General features: G+C 45.0%; 1 protein-coding gene across 1 annotated transcript in view; it reads right to left on the bottom strand.

Annotated features, from left to right (window-relative positions):
- Positions 1-5,102: 5,102 nt before the first annotated feature.
- Positions 5,103-16,909, bottom strand: part of SLC6A13 (solute carrier family 6 member 13) — a 70,200-nt gene continuing 58,393 nt past the window's right edge. The window contains exons 12-15 of the mRNA XM_063134429.1: positions 11,807-11,909; positions 10,279-10,379; positions 8,023-8,193; positions 5,103-5,575 (exon numbers count right to left, since the gene is read on the bottom strand). Of these exons, the coding sequence (XP_062990499.1) occupies positions 5,453-5,575; positions 8,023-8,193; positions 10,279-10,379; positions 11,807-11,909 (498 nt within the window). The 3' untranslated portion in view covers positions 5,103-5,452. The remainder of the gene's footprint in view (positions 5,576-8,022; positions 8,194-10,278; positions 10,380-11,806; positions 11,910-16,909) is intronic.

Below are 16,909 nucleotides of genomic sequence, written 5' to 3'. Positions count from 1 at the left end.
CATCATCCAGAAATCCCTGGGACTCAGGAGCCACCACACGCTCTAGCTGCTTGCCCAAAAATGGAGTGTTATAGACCGACCAGAAATTATCCAATACAGAGAAGGTTGTTTTAAACAAAGGTCTTACCACCGCCTCTTTTAGGCAGGATGGAATCATATCTTGCCTTAAAGAGGTGTTCGCCACTACCCTTAGCCACTCATTGGCTGCCTTTATAAGCCAGGAAGTGGAAGACACACAATTGGTAGCATTCACATCTCCAAGGATCCTGTCCACATCCGCGAGCTGTACAAACTGGAAAGTATCCATTGTAACTGGACAAGCAGGGGCCAAAGTTACATCCACCAGACCTATGACACCGAAGTCAGCATAGAGATATGATTGATTTTATTTACAAAGTTTCATATAAATTGGACACAGCAAGCTATCAAACGTTCCACCTTTTCTGCTTGCTGTCCGGAGTGTAACAGGTCTGTGACCACCTGAAAAAACTCTGCTGTGCAGACACAATGGTGATGGTGAAGTGCAATTTCTTAGCCAGTTAAATTTCTTCTTCCTATTCCAACCGGAGTGCAGCAGGCAGCTGTATCACCAGAAGGAGCTAAAGTACTGGGGACACCTTGTGGCTGCTAGAATTAAGCTTATAATTTATTTTTAACTGTGCAAAAAACAAAAGCAGCCATGTTAGCCATAAGAAAAAATCCAAAATCCAATACCTTTATTGGGCCAACTCAGAGATTATATACACACACACACACACACACACACACACACGCTTTCAAGATCCCCAGAGGTCTTCATCAGGCAAGATGTGTGTGGTTTTTTAAAAAAGAAAAAGCAGGGGGGCAAAATGGGAGGAGGGAAGTCTAACTGGATGTTGTAGTCGGGATGTATGGATCTTCAGATGATGTGGAGAAGGAGAGTTTAGGTGATGCTGTGGTTTCAGCATCCACTCACTGATTCTTTTAGAAGTCACTGTGTGCTATTCACTCTAACTGCACCACTCACCTGCCTGCTCCCCTCCAATCAGGCATTACAGGAGTTATAGTGACTAGGTACCCTGGAATGCTGGGTTCCCCAGGGGTATCCTGGAATCAGAGGGTCATTTATTTACCTGGTAATGCAAACATTCCCTAAGCAGAACATAGCAGGACCTGTCCCTGCGAGGAATGCCTCCTCCCATATGTACCTGCCCGGACATTAAGATCATCTACAGGGGCCCTTCTCAGTGAACCCCTGCCAAAGGAAGTGAGGCAGGTGGCTACTCTGAGGGCTTTCTCCGCTGTGGCACCCCGGCTGTAGAATGAGCTCCCCAGAGAGGTCCGCCTGGTGCCTACACTGTACTCCTTTCGTCGCCAGCTGAAGACCTTTTTATTCTCTCAGTATTTTAACACTTAATTTTAACTTAAATTTAAATTTTACTGTTCTAACTCTGTATTTTAATCTTATATCAATTTTTGCTGCGTGGTTTTATCCTGGTTGTGCTTTTTATATTGTATTTTGTATTTGTGTTTTTAACCTGTTGGTTGTTTTATTATGGTTTTAATTTTTGTGAACCGCCCAGAGAGCTTCGGCTATTGGGCGGTATTATATATATATATATATATATATATATATATATATATATATATATATGCCACCTCTGGGTTGGAGCCAAAGAAGCCAATGGGGCAGGTATGGCATTTTAGACCTTGGACTCCAGGGTCTTATGGGGGGATCCCTCTAGATGGCTGCATTTATTAGTTCAGTTGTGAAGCACAAAGCTAGCGTTTCTCTTTCCCTCCCCTCCAACTGGCCGTGCCGTGCGTTCGAACGGAGTCTGTTTGCCTGACACATTACAACAATGACAAAACTGTTTGTCAACCCTGACTAAAAAAAATACACTGAGCACGAGCAGTTTTGCATTTAAAATTTAAAGTCACTTCAATCAATTGTGCCATCATGATGATAGGGATAAAATGCTGTTTGTTCCCTCTCCTGCTGCTTTCCGCATGTCCATTGGGAGGTGGCTGGATTGCAAGGCCCTGGGATTATGGCCCACGGTCCAGCCCTAGAGACAACACAGGGAGAAGCAATAGTACCACTGCAGTCCCTGCACCCCACCCCCAAATCCCATTCTCAAGGATTGGAGGAGAAGAGTCCTTCCATTCATGGGTAGAAGTGTCTTTCCATTCATGCAAGGCACCTTCGGATCCGGCCTGCCTTCCCCACAAGCTCCGAGACAGGAGTTAAGATGTGTTTAGCCTGAATGCTTTAGCATAACCTTCCTCAAACGGGTGCCCTCCAGATGTGGTGAACTACAATTCCCAGCATCCCCAGCGACTGCACGCTGGGAACTGTAGCCCAATACATCTGGAGGACACCAGACTGGGGCAGGCCGCTTTAGTAGAAGTCTGCTGATTTGAGATATGTGTCCAGTCCATTACCTCCCATTGTTTTAAAAATCAGGTGGCCTAAAGCAAGGGCAGTGGAAGTTCTGTAGATCAGCACCATGGATGTAAATAATTTAATGGGGTCCTTCTGTACCTACATACATGAGATTCCAGCTGCAGCTCATGTTAAGTCCATTTTGCCTCAGCACCGGCTCACACTATCTACTAGTACTGAAGACAAGATAAAGAACTTGTCTATATGACGCTTTTAACCCACCACTTTACCAAGGCTTCTGCTTCCGGATTCTTTGCGGAAATAAGATCAGCTCATTTACACTTTTTTCCCCCAGGGGGTTTCTTTCTCTGCCTTTCTATATGATTCTAAATTGGGTGCATTCATGTGTTGGTTGTGGATCTCCTGTCAACACCTGGTTGGCCAGTGTGTGAACAGATTGCTGGACTGGATGAACCCTTGGTCTGATCCAGCAGGGGTCTTCTTATGTTTCATTACACAACCATTAGGTGGCGCTGTGGTAGAAAGGAATTGCATAAATGCATCAGGTTTCATGCTGCCATTTACAGAAATACCAGACTTCTCATTAGAAAAAAAATATTGTTATAATGGCTCTGGAGAATGAAAATGTTGGGTAAAGCACCTGAATGAGCATTCATGAGCGCACAATAAATGCTTTGTGTAGAAAGGCTCGGAAACATGAAACTACATATTGCAGCCAACAAAAAAAGGCTGCAATTGGTCACAAGCAACAGCAGTTAGGGTGGAAAACTGGGGAGTTCAAATGTATGAAGTTGTGTATTTGTGTGCCCCAAAGCAAACCTGAATCTGGGACTTTTTCAAAGTTCCATTTATTTGTCATTCTTTTCGGCTGATCGTTGTTAGTATTCCATATCACAATTCCTTGGTACCTCTTGCTTCATCACGCGACACACTTTCATCAATCAACACCTTGACAAATCTCAGAAAGGATGGCTGAATAAGGGACAAATAACTAAACTGATGAATAAGGAAGTAGCGAACCACAAATATCTTCATGCTTGGACTACACAAATACTGATTTTTTAAAAGACCAAGGCAGCAAACCCTTTTGGATTTATTTTTTTTAAAAAAAGACCTGCAGTCAATTTTAGAAAAACCGTGGTTTGCTTTGAATATTTACCTGACCAGCATGACCTTTTCATCAATCCCTCCCTTCTGGGGGCCATCCAGCAGCGGCTATTCTATTCAGCAGCAGCTCACAAAATGTGTGAAGAACTAGGAAGAGAAGCTGCTTCTACTGGTGACCTGGGAGAAGGGTGCCCCCTACAGGTAGGCACTGTGACGCTGCACCGGAGACACTGAGGTGTCTGGGTTCAGCACTGTGCAGGAGTGCAGGTGTGTAGCTGAAGCCTGGCCAGGCGCACCTGCACAGTGTTCATACCGATGCCGTAAGGCTCGCTGCTACCTAACATGCCTAACAGTCCACTTGCTTATTTTTAGTTTTCTCTTAGTTTTCAAACCTCCACACAAACAGTCAAGCATTTATACATTCATTTGCCACATTTTTTTTAGTATAAAGAGCTTGTTCAGAAGACACACTAAGTCACAATGGTTAAGTATTTTGAGCTAAACATTATGACTTAGCGTGTCGTGTGAATCATTCCTAACCCTCACTAAACATGCTCATTAAACATTTTCTGCAAAATGGTTGGCAGCCTAACCAGGGCTTAGCAAGTTGTCTGAACAGGTCCAAAATGTCTGTCAGCCACTCTATCCCACCCTAGAGTTTGATCTTGGAGAGGAATAAGTACATCAGATTGATTACAGCACGGATGCAGAATCTCTTTCAGCCCTGAGGGCCGGATTCCATTTCAGTGAAGCTCTTGGGGGCAAACATTCCAGTGGTGGGCGGAGCTGAAGACAAAGGAGGGGGGCAAAAGGGGTGGGCCCAAAATATCCAAAATCACCAGCATATTTTAAGCTTAAAGCTCTTACTGCAGTAACTAAGCCTTGGAAGAGGCATTTAGAGCAGAGGGGGAAACTGCATGGAAGCCAGAAAACCACCAAAGATCAGTGGTTGGGGATGCGGGAAAGGCAGCAACACCAGGAGAAGAGGTATGGCCTTCTAGGGAACCCCAGAGGGGTGGATCAGGACCCCAGGAAGGACAGATTTGGCCCTCAGGCTTGAGATTCCTCCCCATTCCAGAATACAGTGAGGGCACTTCCAGAGGCATCCCTCCCCCATTCTAAAAAATGTTATACCTGTCTTAACAATAATAGTGAAAATTCAAGAGCCTTCCTAGCCACGTTCTTTTCATCCTTTCCTGTGGAGGCCCTAGGGACAAGCCGCACTTGACGTTAAGGCAGGTAAGCAAGCAAACAAGGTGCATAGTCTATTTTAAAAATAATTACGTTGGGACAGCAAGCAGGATTCATGTGGGGCAGGGTGTTGGGGGTGGTGGTGTTTAAGCCTTCCTCCTTCTACTATCCCCAATTGCCCCCAAATAGCTATTAGTCCTGTCTCCCAATGATGCCCACGACTTTGGGCCATAAAGAGAAAGGGGCAAAATCCTGACCTGTAAAAAGCCAATACAAGCACTAGAAAACCTGTACTGGTGTTACAACGTATTTTGTCCCTGCAAGTTGGGGATGGAGCAAGAACCCACAGTCCTGAGCTACAGATCGCCACACACACACCTTTTAAAAACACACACATGACAAATCAGTGGAAGGAACAATGATTTTTATAGATGGAATGAGGAGCTCCCTAGAAGCCACACAAGATAAACTCTTCTGTGATCATGTGAAGTATTTTCCACCCCAGGGCCTTGTCCTTCCTGTTCCACTCCCAGAAAATCTCACAGGGGAACATTTTGGTTCGAATCATCTCCTGAAAACACGCTGCCAGACAAAAAGGTGGAGCAGCAAGGTCTGCTTCCTCCACAACCTCCTGGGAGAGCTCTCTTTTTTCCCTAGCAGTCACCACTGATCCTTCGGAGGGGGGAAGGGGAGTCAGCTCACTGGTCCCTCTCTCCTCGGCCATGGGCAAAGTCCAGGATTGTCCAATGCAGAGGGGGGTGCCTCCCTCTAACAGTGAGAATCCAGTTCCGTCAACATCAGGAGCCCAGTTCCAGTGGCAGGAAAAGGCTGATGACCTGGACACATCCTCTGGGGCAAGTCTTCATCTGGACACACAAGTTGGTGGAATCTCTGAAAGACAAAGTGGGTGTGAGAAAAGGAAGGAGTTGCTTTCACCAGCCCAACCAATAGCATTGCTAATAAATGATTCATGGCCTGAGACCCAATCGCCTCCTCCCTCCCTCCTTCTGTCTCCTCCATCTACTCCAACCATAGACGCTCAGGATGAGGAAGAGGGGACATTTAGCAATACATTTGTTTCTTAGTCTCATTTGTGTCACACCCACCTTCCCTCTAAGCAACACAGACATGCATTTAAGCCTCACATGGTCTACCCAATGAATATTGATTAGACTGAGAGACACTCACTCGCTCAATGCCATTTCTAGCGAGCTTCACTCAAGCCAAACACTCTTTTTTTAGAGTTTAACCTTGCGATTTCAGACAATGACCCTGTTCAGGCAACACACTAAGCCACTAAACCATTTGCTGCAAAGGGTTAGTGGCCGAACAATGGCTTAGCGTGCTGTCTAAACAGGCCCAATGATTTCCCTCAAACTGTGGTACAGCACATCATTTGTCACTCATTTTGAACCTCATGGTTCATACACACCACAACTGAATAACTCCATAATATTTCTGGGGTTAGTCTAACAATAGTCTAGAACTCTACTCACAAGAATCTCCAGAAACATTTTTTTTTTTTTTTTACCATGGACAACTAATCTTGAGTCTTCTTTTCCACATGTTTGAGCTCACAAAACCAATTCAAAGAAATAATTCCATGGAATAAGGCATATGAATACTACCTCAAAAGATTAGAGAGATGCTTATTCAGTTATATTGGGAGCCTGCACACACTAAGGGCGATTGCAAGGGAGTTGTTTCTTTTTTAAATCATGCAATTGACTTGACTCATTCACGAAATCGAAGGGTGACTTCAGTTTATATCCGTCCTATGTTTTCCCACTGATTCTGCCATCCTTTTTCTTTCCACACAAAAATCCATTAAGGAGGAAAAGACAGAATAGCTGCACAATGTCTTTTGATTGTTAGCTCAAAGAGGCCTCTATCTGGAAGCACCCATAGAGAATTGGTAATCATGGAAAGACGAATTAAGCATGAGAGGCCCACAATTGGCCTCTGACTAAAGCAGTGGTGGGCAGCTTGTGGTCCTCCAGTCATTTTGGCCTACAACTCCCGGAGTGCCTCTCCCAGCATGAACCGACCCGTCCACTACGTTGGGCATCTAAGGCCCTCTTGCAGGTGCCTCCTCCAACAGAGGCTCAGAGGGTAGCAATGAGGGAGAGGGCCTTCTCAGTAGTGGCTCCTGAATTATGGAAAGCTCTCCCTGATGAGGTCCACCTGGCGCCAACATTGTTATCTTTTTGGCACCAGGTTAAAACTGCTCTCTTCTCTCAGGCATTTGGCAGCATGTAATGAGTTTTTAATCAGATCCTGGATCACCTTAGGTTGATTGTTTAAAAATTGTTTTTAGATATATGTTTCCGATATGTATGCTATCAATTTATATGTTTTTATGTAAAAGGTTCTATGGAAAGGTATAGAAATATAATAAACCAAAAATGAAATGAACACTCATCAACCCTAGTCAGCATAGCCAATAGTGAGGGATCATGGAGTTGTAGGCCAAAACATCTGGAGAGCCACAAGGTGCCTGCTCCTGGTATAAAGGCCTTGATCAGATGCCCAGATACCTTGGGCTTTAAATTGCCCCATCCACCGACCCATACAGCAATCACTTTATTGAAACAAAATGTTACTGAAGCACCTTTAGGGCAGGCAGTGGCACACACACCACCACCACCACCACCCTGTATTTCAGATCACATTTGGCCACTACTCAGGAGCACATGTCCAACTATTATGAACTGTAAAAAATAGGAACCACAGTTATCAAAGTCAGCTTGATGGCCATTTAATCTTGAATAAGATCTTGGAAGCTGGCTTTGAATCCCACCCCCCTGCCCTGGGCGAAACTTGAAAGGGTGTCCCTGAATCCTACGAAGGCACAGCGCGAGTTTAGCTATGGGGCCCAAAACAACAACAACCCAACAACCAATAGCCATGACGTAGCAACTCCTTCAATAGCGGCTCTGAACAGGGCAGTCTTTATAATCGTGGGAAATGAGTTTAAAATACCACGCAGGAAATACACAGTGTTTTGTCTCGAAGTCAATCAGCACAGGCACTGCAAAGCAAAGCTCTTGAATGGTGACATTTTTTTTAAAGTGAAGTACAGTCAATAACAAGCACACAAGAAGGGACTTCGCCCATGTAGCCCTCGAGCCAACTCAAATCCAATAAAGCCACTAGCTCTTGCCAGTAACAGAGTGATCCTTGGCAAAGGCCTGTGCGGCCCCCTGTTAATTATCTTGTAACACAACAAACCCACCTCAAAGGGCCTTCCTGTTAATATGCTGGTGGCCAGCGTGCCTCCCTCAGCCAGGCAGCCTCTTTGCATTCCAGCCCCCACAATCGGAAAACACCAAGCTCACCTCTCTCAGAGATCCCTTAATGGTGGAAAGTTTGTAGACAATCCAGAGAGGGATGCAGATCATGGACGAGAGCGCCAGCAGCCAGCCCACGGTGTCTCCCCACCACGGGTACACGTACTTCTTGTTGTATGACAGCGGGGTATATTTAATCAGGGAAAATAGAAACGTCGCCTGGAAAGGTAGGGTAGAGGGGGAAAGGTTAGGACCACAAAACTGAGGTAACTCGCTTTGCGCAAAGTCCCTTCTTTGCCTTAGATTCCAACTTCAGCCTGTGGAAACACTTTCTCTGATGATATTCCCAATCTGACATAATATACTATAGATACATTCAGGGCCAAACCAGAAGCGATGTGGAAGATCTGTAAACGGATCTCCTGGTATTTCTATCTTTCTTAGTATAAGGCACCATTGGGTTAGGACCGTGGGGCACAAGGGCCTACACGGAGAGCTCCAACCAGTGCAATGTTTTTTCTTTTCTTTTTACTGTCCATTGTGTAAGCTGAGGAGCAAAAGCTCCTTAAAGACTTGCCCGCCATCTTAATTCCCGATTCCCAGAGTGTCTCGGGATATTATGTTAGGAAGGGAATGAGCAGGTCCCTTTGATTTGATTTGGTCGAAACAATTTACAGCGGTTATTGTCAGGCCTGCTGGAGAACAAAGGCAACAACCTCTGTGAAAAAGTTTGGGGGAAGGAAAGAAAAAGAGGGCGTTTGTTCCCTTCCTGACACCTGGGGAGTGGAGGGTGTTGCCCAGGGAGTAGAGAGGTGGACTGGCCAGAGGGGCAGTGAGTGGAGCCCCTGGAAGTGAGCTTGCCTTCGGGGGGCGGGGGGGAATCAAACCTGGCAGTTCCACTGAACACAGCTGTGGAAGCCTCAGCAGAACAGGGCAAACAGGAGTTTTGGTGGCACAATCGTTGTGAATCTTTCACCTCTCAAGTAGCTGAGCTGGTGGCGGCTGGTGGCTCCAATGTCAGTGGGGCAGTGAATTTGCTCTGCCTCTTTTCTTCCTTCCTTCCTTTTTGTAAACTTCAAAAATGACTACATTTAATTATTTCCAGTTTCCATATACATATTTATCCTAGGCCAGATCTACACCAAGCAGGATATGACACTTTGAAAGTGGTTTGAAAACTGTCTATGGAGTGTGTCCTGGGCCCCAACAGTTCTCACTACTGTTATAAACCTGCCAAAGTAAAGTGGGACTTTTCTTTAAAGCTTTCCTTTTCTTTGGAATGAGGATTCTATTTTGTTGATCCTAGTACAATATGTATGATAAACAGTGATATAATGGAGCAAAAACTTGGGGGGGGGACACTGCTTCAGTACCCTTTTTAATTCTATTTTGTAAACACCGAAAATTAACTACAAAGGAGATTGATTCCATAGGCCAATGTAAACAATGAGTAAGTATGCATATCACTTTCAAATTTAACATTCCAGAAATTAAACTGACCACTTCTTTATAAATCTATTGTCATAACGTTTGGTTTTCATGAGCTTGAACATAATACACACTTTCTAAGCATTACAACTGCATCCCAAACCCTGCCGAACCAATCTTGAGAGAAATGGCACCACTTTCTTTTTCCAATACATAGCAAGAGACTTTTTAGCTGCTGTTAATAAATGTGTGATCACCTCAGCTTTAGCTATGTCAACGCATCCTTTCAAATAATTGAATAATACTCTTAATGTTTCATTTGGAATATTAAAGCCCATAAACGTGTTCAATATAATACAATTCTAAATCATCTCCAGCAATTGCCCTGAGATAAAACACCTGCCATTGTCCCCTATTTCCTTGAGGAAGTGCACGCTGCACTACAAAACAGCATCGATACGGACTGGTGAGGACCGGACCTACTATCAGGCAGAGTGAGGTGATTACTTCAGGCAGCAGATGCTGGGGGTGGCAGTGGCAGCAACCTCCCGGCTGTTCTTTGTAAATTCCCCAGTTATTCCCCTCAGTCTGAGGACAGAGCTGTGTATGCCACACAACCTCTCTTGGATTCACTAAACTAGCCTGCTGGAAGACATTATTCCATCGCCAGTGTTGAAGAAAGATTCAACTGCCAGTCCAGCTGGCTTATGTGCATGATATGGGCAAGGAGTGCCATCTTGGCCTTCACCTCTGGCAGCAGAAGGTCCTGGGCCAACCTTGGGACTAGTCATGTCTCCCATTTGCAAAACTGCCCAGCCATTTGCCCAAGGGTACTCTTTTCCCTTGGGCCTCTCCACAGCAAGATGTCTCACTCACCAGGCAGACAGCTGGTGTGATGAATAACCAACAGTATTTGATGACAGGCCATGGCCGATAGCCAATCATGTCTGCGATGTTATCATAGAAACGGTCAGCACCTGTGAAAAGGAAAATGCAGCAGTGCAAGACTATTTTGCCAGACTATTTTGCGCCCTAGATAGGTGAGTTGTTTTCACCCGCGCCCGCCCAGCCAAAGCAAAGCCAGGATGCTGGGGTGGGGGCGGGAGCTTTGGAATGATGCGCCCAGCCAGAAGCCGCTCTGGGAGAGTGACTTCCGGGTGCGCCGTTCCGAAGCCGCCCGCCCCAGCATCATGGCTTCGCTTCAGCTGGGCACGCACCCAGACGAAGCGAAGACAGGACGCTGGGGTGGGGTAGGGGCGGGCGGGGCTTCACTTCGGCTTAGTGGGTGCCCAGCTGAAGGGAAGCCAGGATGCTGGGGCGGGCGGGCAGCTTCGGAACGGTGCGCCCGGAAGCTGCCCTCTCAGAGCCGCTGTGGGAGAGCAGCTTCCGGGTGCAGCGTTCGGTGCCCCCTTACCTTGGCGACCTAGGCGGCCACCTGAGTGGCCTCTATGGTAGCACCAGCCCTAAGTGCAAAGCAATGATCGGCAACTTCTCCGGGCAATGGAACAGGGCAGGGCAGGTTAGAAGAGTGACAAATGGTTGCTTTGCACCCTCTCCCTTGCTCACAGGCTTCTATTGAACTCGGAAGACTCATGGTTACAAGCACACAGCGTTCCCTGCCTCCTGAAACTAAATACAAATACGAAATGAGATATAAAGAGGACTCCTGAGACTAACAATTGGGAAGAGGGCCACTTCAAAATCAGTCATGGGCCAGATTTGGTCTACAGGAGGACATTTGCCTACAAGTGTTGCAAGGAAAAAGGCCCATTATGCCATTCCCCGGTACTAGTATCATTCAGGCTTTTAGTGCAATTGCAGTGCATTTTTTACTGCAATTGCAGCATCTCAGATTGCAGTTTTTAGTGCATTTTTAAAATTGCAATTAAAAAATTAAATTGCATTTTTAATGAAATTGCAGTGTCTTGCCTGGTCCCCCAGGAGTTGTTCTACAGCGTCATCAGACGAGCATGTTATAGCGCACTCGTTACTGGCCGCTTATGGATGTTTGTGGGTCCTTTTGACAACACAGTCTGCCTCCCATCCGTCTCCTGCTCCTTCTGGTCCTCTTTCCATGAAAAAAAAGACCCAGAAAATCTGCCTTTTTTGGTTTGAAGCGAAACGTGCCGCCATTTCCTGCTGTGTGCAGGAAAGCAGCGTAAAAAACCACCCACTGAATGGGCCACATGGTCTTTGTTTACTTCCTCTTCCTTCGGCGTCTGAAGAAAGAGGAAGCTGCTCATCCCTATTATGGGACAGAAGCAAGATTCAAAGCAACGGGAGGAAAATGCGATTTCTCTCCCATCTGAAGAAGCTCCTAGACTGGTACTGCCATGGCTGCTCCAGGGACCATGGAAGGGATTTTAAGAAAGCGGCAGATGTTTCCTGCCTCAATTGTACTTACCGTATACCCAGCCAATGCACAGGGTCTCAAAAATGGCAACAAAGAGCAGGCACATTCCACTAGCAGCATAGTAGTCAAACAACTGGAAGACGTACATCCCACCCTAAAGAAAGGAGCAGAGACATTGAATAGGGAGGGAAGGAGGGAAGGTGGAAGAGAGAAATCTGAAGTTAAGGAACTGCCGTTAACGTATAAATATTCCTTTTCAAAACAGCATGGAGCCCTCTTGTGTTGATCTTATTTTCAATACAGCATAACCTCTTTTATCTAGAATCCTCTTCTGCAGAGAGGAGTTCAGGAAACTGGCTTATAAATCTCAACTTAACACTTCAATGCAATATCTTTTGACACAGAGACAGACAAACCAGACAATTTTATTTCTTTTCTAGGGCTAAAACTATTTACAGTATTTTGCACATATTGTCAGCATCACCGAAAAATGCATTCTTTTCTTTCTTTTTTAAAAAGATTTTTCAATACCCCTTTCAAAAAAAAAAATCTTATCTGCCCACTGACACTCCTCTTTTTCTCTTAGCCTCTGTTGCCTCCACTTGCTTACAATGATGTCATCACACCGCCAGATTCATAGAATCATAGAATAGTCGAGTTTGAAGGGGCCAATAAGGCCATCAAGTCCAACCCCCTGCTCAATGCAGGAATCCACCCTATACTATACACCATTGCAATCATTCCATTTACTGCATGTTCCTTGATTGGATGGGATTACCCAGTGTAACAAACCCAGGGGCTGTCTATACATGATGAAAGCCCCAGGGTGGGTCTATGGTGGCGCGGTGTTGATTGTATGACACAGAAGCCACCACGCAGGCATGCTGGGGCTTCCTCCCAAACCTCCGAAGCAAAAAAGTTGGGGACTTACAGTGATGTTTTTGTTCAGAGCGCAGCAAGGACAGTACATTACCGTCTCTCGCTGCACTCCGGGGTCGCGGTGGAGGTGTGGCTGGGTGAATGGCGACCTGACTGGTCTGCCTGGGCAGGGGGGAGGGGCCAGGCTGGTGTGCTGAATGGCCGCCAGAATACCCCTGTGCTGCCTCTGGAGTGGGGAGAATAGTCTTCGTTTTACTGGGGGGAAAGTTCTCCAACACAGCCAGGGAGAGGCAGGCAGTGGTGCCTATGGATCATTGGGGATGGCACCCCCATCCCCAATGATCCATATAAACCACACAGTCACTCTTGCGTGTGGAGATAACATGGCGCAACCCCGCAGGAGTGAAACCGTGGGGTTTTGGAGGCTCACGGCGCCAATGCATCATCATCAAGACAGCCCCCCAGATAAAAGAAAGCAGCAGCCATACCGCCAAAGGGGAAAGAGATGCACTCAGGGGTAGTGGCACTGAACAAGATTGGAAAAGATTGGAAAAATATTTATACGAATATATTTTTCAGGATAGATTTCTAGCCCACAAGATCAACTATTTTTGACACAAAAGTTGAAACTGTGGAATATTCCCTGATTCGAAGTACAGATAAGGCAGGAAAAAGAGGAAGTTGTATTAGTTTTATATGTTTTTAATCAGTTTTATATATTTTATAGTATTTTTATATTTGATGCTGTTCCCTGCCTCAATCCAGAGGGAGAGTCGGGTAAGAAATAAATTGTTGTTGTTGTTGTTGTTGTTGTTGTTGTTGTTGTTGTTATTTAAAAGGCTCTACCTACACAACTCTGATAGCTATAGCTATATCACCATCCTTCATTGTTTGCAGTCTCAATTCATACTTTGCTGGTGGAGTATTGGGGGTGGGAGGTGGGGTGGACTTCTGTGTTGACTGATCCCACATAGCCTGGGTAAGGATCTGCAAAGATAAATCATGTGGGCTTGGGACCACAATACTTGACGGAACGCCGCTCCCGACATGAACCTACCCATACGCTGTGCTCAACATCCAAGGTCCTCCTCCAGGTGCCTACTCCGAGGGAAGCTCAGAGGACGGCAACAAGAGAGAGGGCTTTTTCTGTGGTGGCCCCAATTGTGGAACAATCTCCCTGACGAGGCCCATCCGGCGCCAACATTGTCATCTTTTTAGCGCCAGGTCAAGACTTTTCTCTTCTCCCAGGCATTTAGCAATATGTAATGAGCCTGGGTTTGTTTTTATATGTTTTTGTGGTTTAAAATTGTACGTTTTTGTGATTTTAAATTTTTGTATAATTGTTAAGTGTTTTTATCCTATGTAAACCGCCCAGAGAGCCTTGTCTATGGGGCGGTATACAAATAATAATAATAATAATAATGATGATGATGATGATGATGATGATGATGTGAGTGAGGCAAATTGTGAGTTTTCTCCTCCATGCTAGAACACTACCATGCGGAGGAACTACTTCATGCAGCCAATCTCTATGTGGTTGCTCTTTGGAAAGCTTACCATGCTCAGATGGGACCAGACCTCCTAGAAGTAATGCCAATGCTGTGATAGTAGGAAATAAATTGGCCACATGGTTGCATGCAGATTGGCCAATTAAACATAATATTGCTTGGGAATGAAGGATAACCTCATTCCATTCCTTTATTGTCCCGCTAATTCACTCTGCCCTGTAATGAACTTCTCCCGAGTTACAGTGTAACTACAGGATTTCAAAAATTATTTCTAGAACTGAAAAATGGGAAGTTTGATGCCGCTTTCAACTTGTCCACCTGCCTCTTTTCCTTCTCTTTACTTCTGATATGCAAGTGTGCATTGATGAAATCTCTACCAAATGGGATCATAAACCTAACTGCATCGATATACCTTTTATGCGCTGAATAACTGCTGTGTTACATGCACTCCTGTACATTGGAAGAATGTTGCACAAAAAGAAGCTTCATAATATGATCACAGTCAGTTTGCATTTTTGTGCGCAGGGTTTTATCAGTGGTCGTGCACAAGAATAAAACTCCACGCACACAAATTCTTGACACAGTCTTGCATAGAATTGGATTCCGACACACACAATCTCTGTGTACATTTGGGGGGGGACCAGTGTTGTTGCTTCCACAGCCCTCTCCATTCCGTTTCCTATACCTGTATCCCCCTCCCCTTAAAAATATGCCACAGCAAGACAGGGAAGGCCTATGTGATGGACTTGTCTTTAGAATGCAATCTTAGCAATGTTGTCCTTCCAGCCTCTTATTACCACGAATGAGAAACAAGATGATAAGTTATAGTCTGGGAATGCAGAAGGTCTATATTTAAGTCTCCACATGGAGAGAAACTAGGAATGTGAGGTATCTACAAAAACTATTTTATGCTTCTGTGGTAAGCTGAAAAAGGAGCGAGCCCCACTACGTAGATGCCAATGCACTGTGTGATGTCTGCACAGTGTCCTTTTACATTTCCATCCAGAGGGCACCTTCTTGATCTCCAAAGCCCAGAGGGAATGACAGAAAGGCAATTCCTGCTCATTCGCAATTCACTCATATTTACATGATTCCATACCTTTAGCTTTAGACTTCAGTAGTGAAGGATTTGTCTAAGAAAATCTCCATTCTGTCTGTCTGTTTTATTTTAAGTATTTTTATGCCACTCCTATGCTAAAAAGGCTCCCAGAGTGGCTTACATATAATCAATTAAACAAGACCATCCTTGCTCACTTAGAAACTAAAAAGACATGGCACACAAGGAAAGTGGAATAGGGAGGGAAGAGGAAAAATGTAATAGTCTTTCAGCAGTGCTTCTACTAGAGAATTGCTGGGGGCTCTATGGTGGGATATTGCAGGAGCTTCTGGGGTGATCTCCCATTTCCTGATGAGATGAGTGTCTTGAGGAGGAAATAGAGCACTTGGCTGCTTTTTAGTGCCACCTGTACCAATGATGCTTAAAAGAGCTCCGCTGCTGCCAGAACAACTTCCGTATTCCCCATGAGAGGAGAAGAGGAGAAAAGATGCCATTTCCTTGGCACTACTTGGAAGAGGTAACAAATATATTTTAAAAAAATTAATATCAAAAAATATTAATATTAAAGGGTTTTTTGGCAACTGCCCAAGGATGTCAGGTGCCATCGTCAGCCCTTCTTCTTTGAAAAAGATATTTACTTACTATTGGCAGTGCAGAAACTGGGGACTATTTGATATTTTAGATTGTACTCCCAGTTCACATGGGTTGACCCAACAAGACTCAGCAGGACTTGGCCACTGCTCTCTTTTAACTGAGTGTTTCTTCCTAGAATATGCCCAGAAGCCTCTGTAATGAACAGGAGTTCCCTCGATAGACAAGTTGACAAGGAATGAGTTCCCTCTAGGTAGAGCATTTGGAAAACGCAGCTTTGAACTCAACGGCTGAGTGCATCCTTTCACGGTTACAAAATAATTGTCCTAGATGGATAACTCAGTCCAGCCGCCAGGTTGAATCCCCTCTCTTGGGAAGGCTCCTGATGTATTATCATCACCACCACGACAAGGGATGGGCAAAAACAAACTTCTTGGATTCACATTTTAATGCAAACTTACCAAATTTGCACCTTCCAAACCTACGCACAAACAGGAATCCAGTGATATGGAGATCTTTGCAGGTTCCTAAATTCTGCAGTACAATTCGCAAATCAAAAAATGCACAGTAATAATAGTGTGCATTTGGGGGGAAATGTGTATATTTAGAAAAGTACATACACAAATGCACGTATTTGAGAAAGTACATGCAAAAATGTGTAGATTTGGATAAACGTGCACAAAAATAGGTACGTTAAAAACCGAATTTGCAAGCTGATGTGGAAACAAGACAGAGCAAAATTAATGTAGGGGAAATAAGAAACTGAGTGGAATCAGACTTGATGGATTTGTCCATCCCTAACCACAGCCATCATTTCTATTCTCTCTTTCTTCCAGGGAATTCAAGACTACATCCAGGTATTGACCAGATCCTTACTTAGCTTCAGCAAGGACGCTACACCATGTGCCCTCAGACCATAGTCCTGACAGATAATTTGCAACAGTGACCAAACACAGCAAAATCCTTTCCCTACATTAAAAATTGATCTCAGTTGAATTTTGATTTTCCATCCTGATCACCCTTCCTCCTTCCCTCCCCTCTGTCTTCAAGGTATCCAGTTGGTCACGGTCCCTGTTGCCAGTGTCCTGGGTGTTCTGCTGGACAACGGTCTCTCGCTGT

The sequence above is a fragment of the Elgaria multicarinata genome, chromosome 9, assembly GCF_023053635.1.
Source record: "Elgaria multicarinata webbii isolate HBS135686 ecotype San Diego chromosome 9, rElgMul1.1.pri, whole genome shotgun sequence".
In the NCBI taxonomy this organism is placed as follows: Eukaryota; Metazoa; Chordata; class Lepidosauria; order Squamata; family Anguidae; genus Elgaria; species Elgaria multicarinata.
Note: the sequence above shows the minus strand (reverse complement) of the source record. Positions and strands in the feature narration are given on the sequence as shown.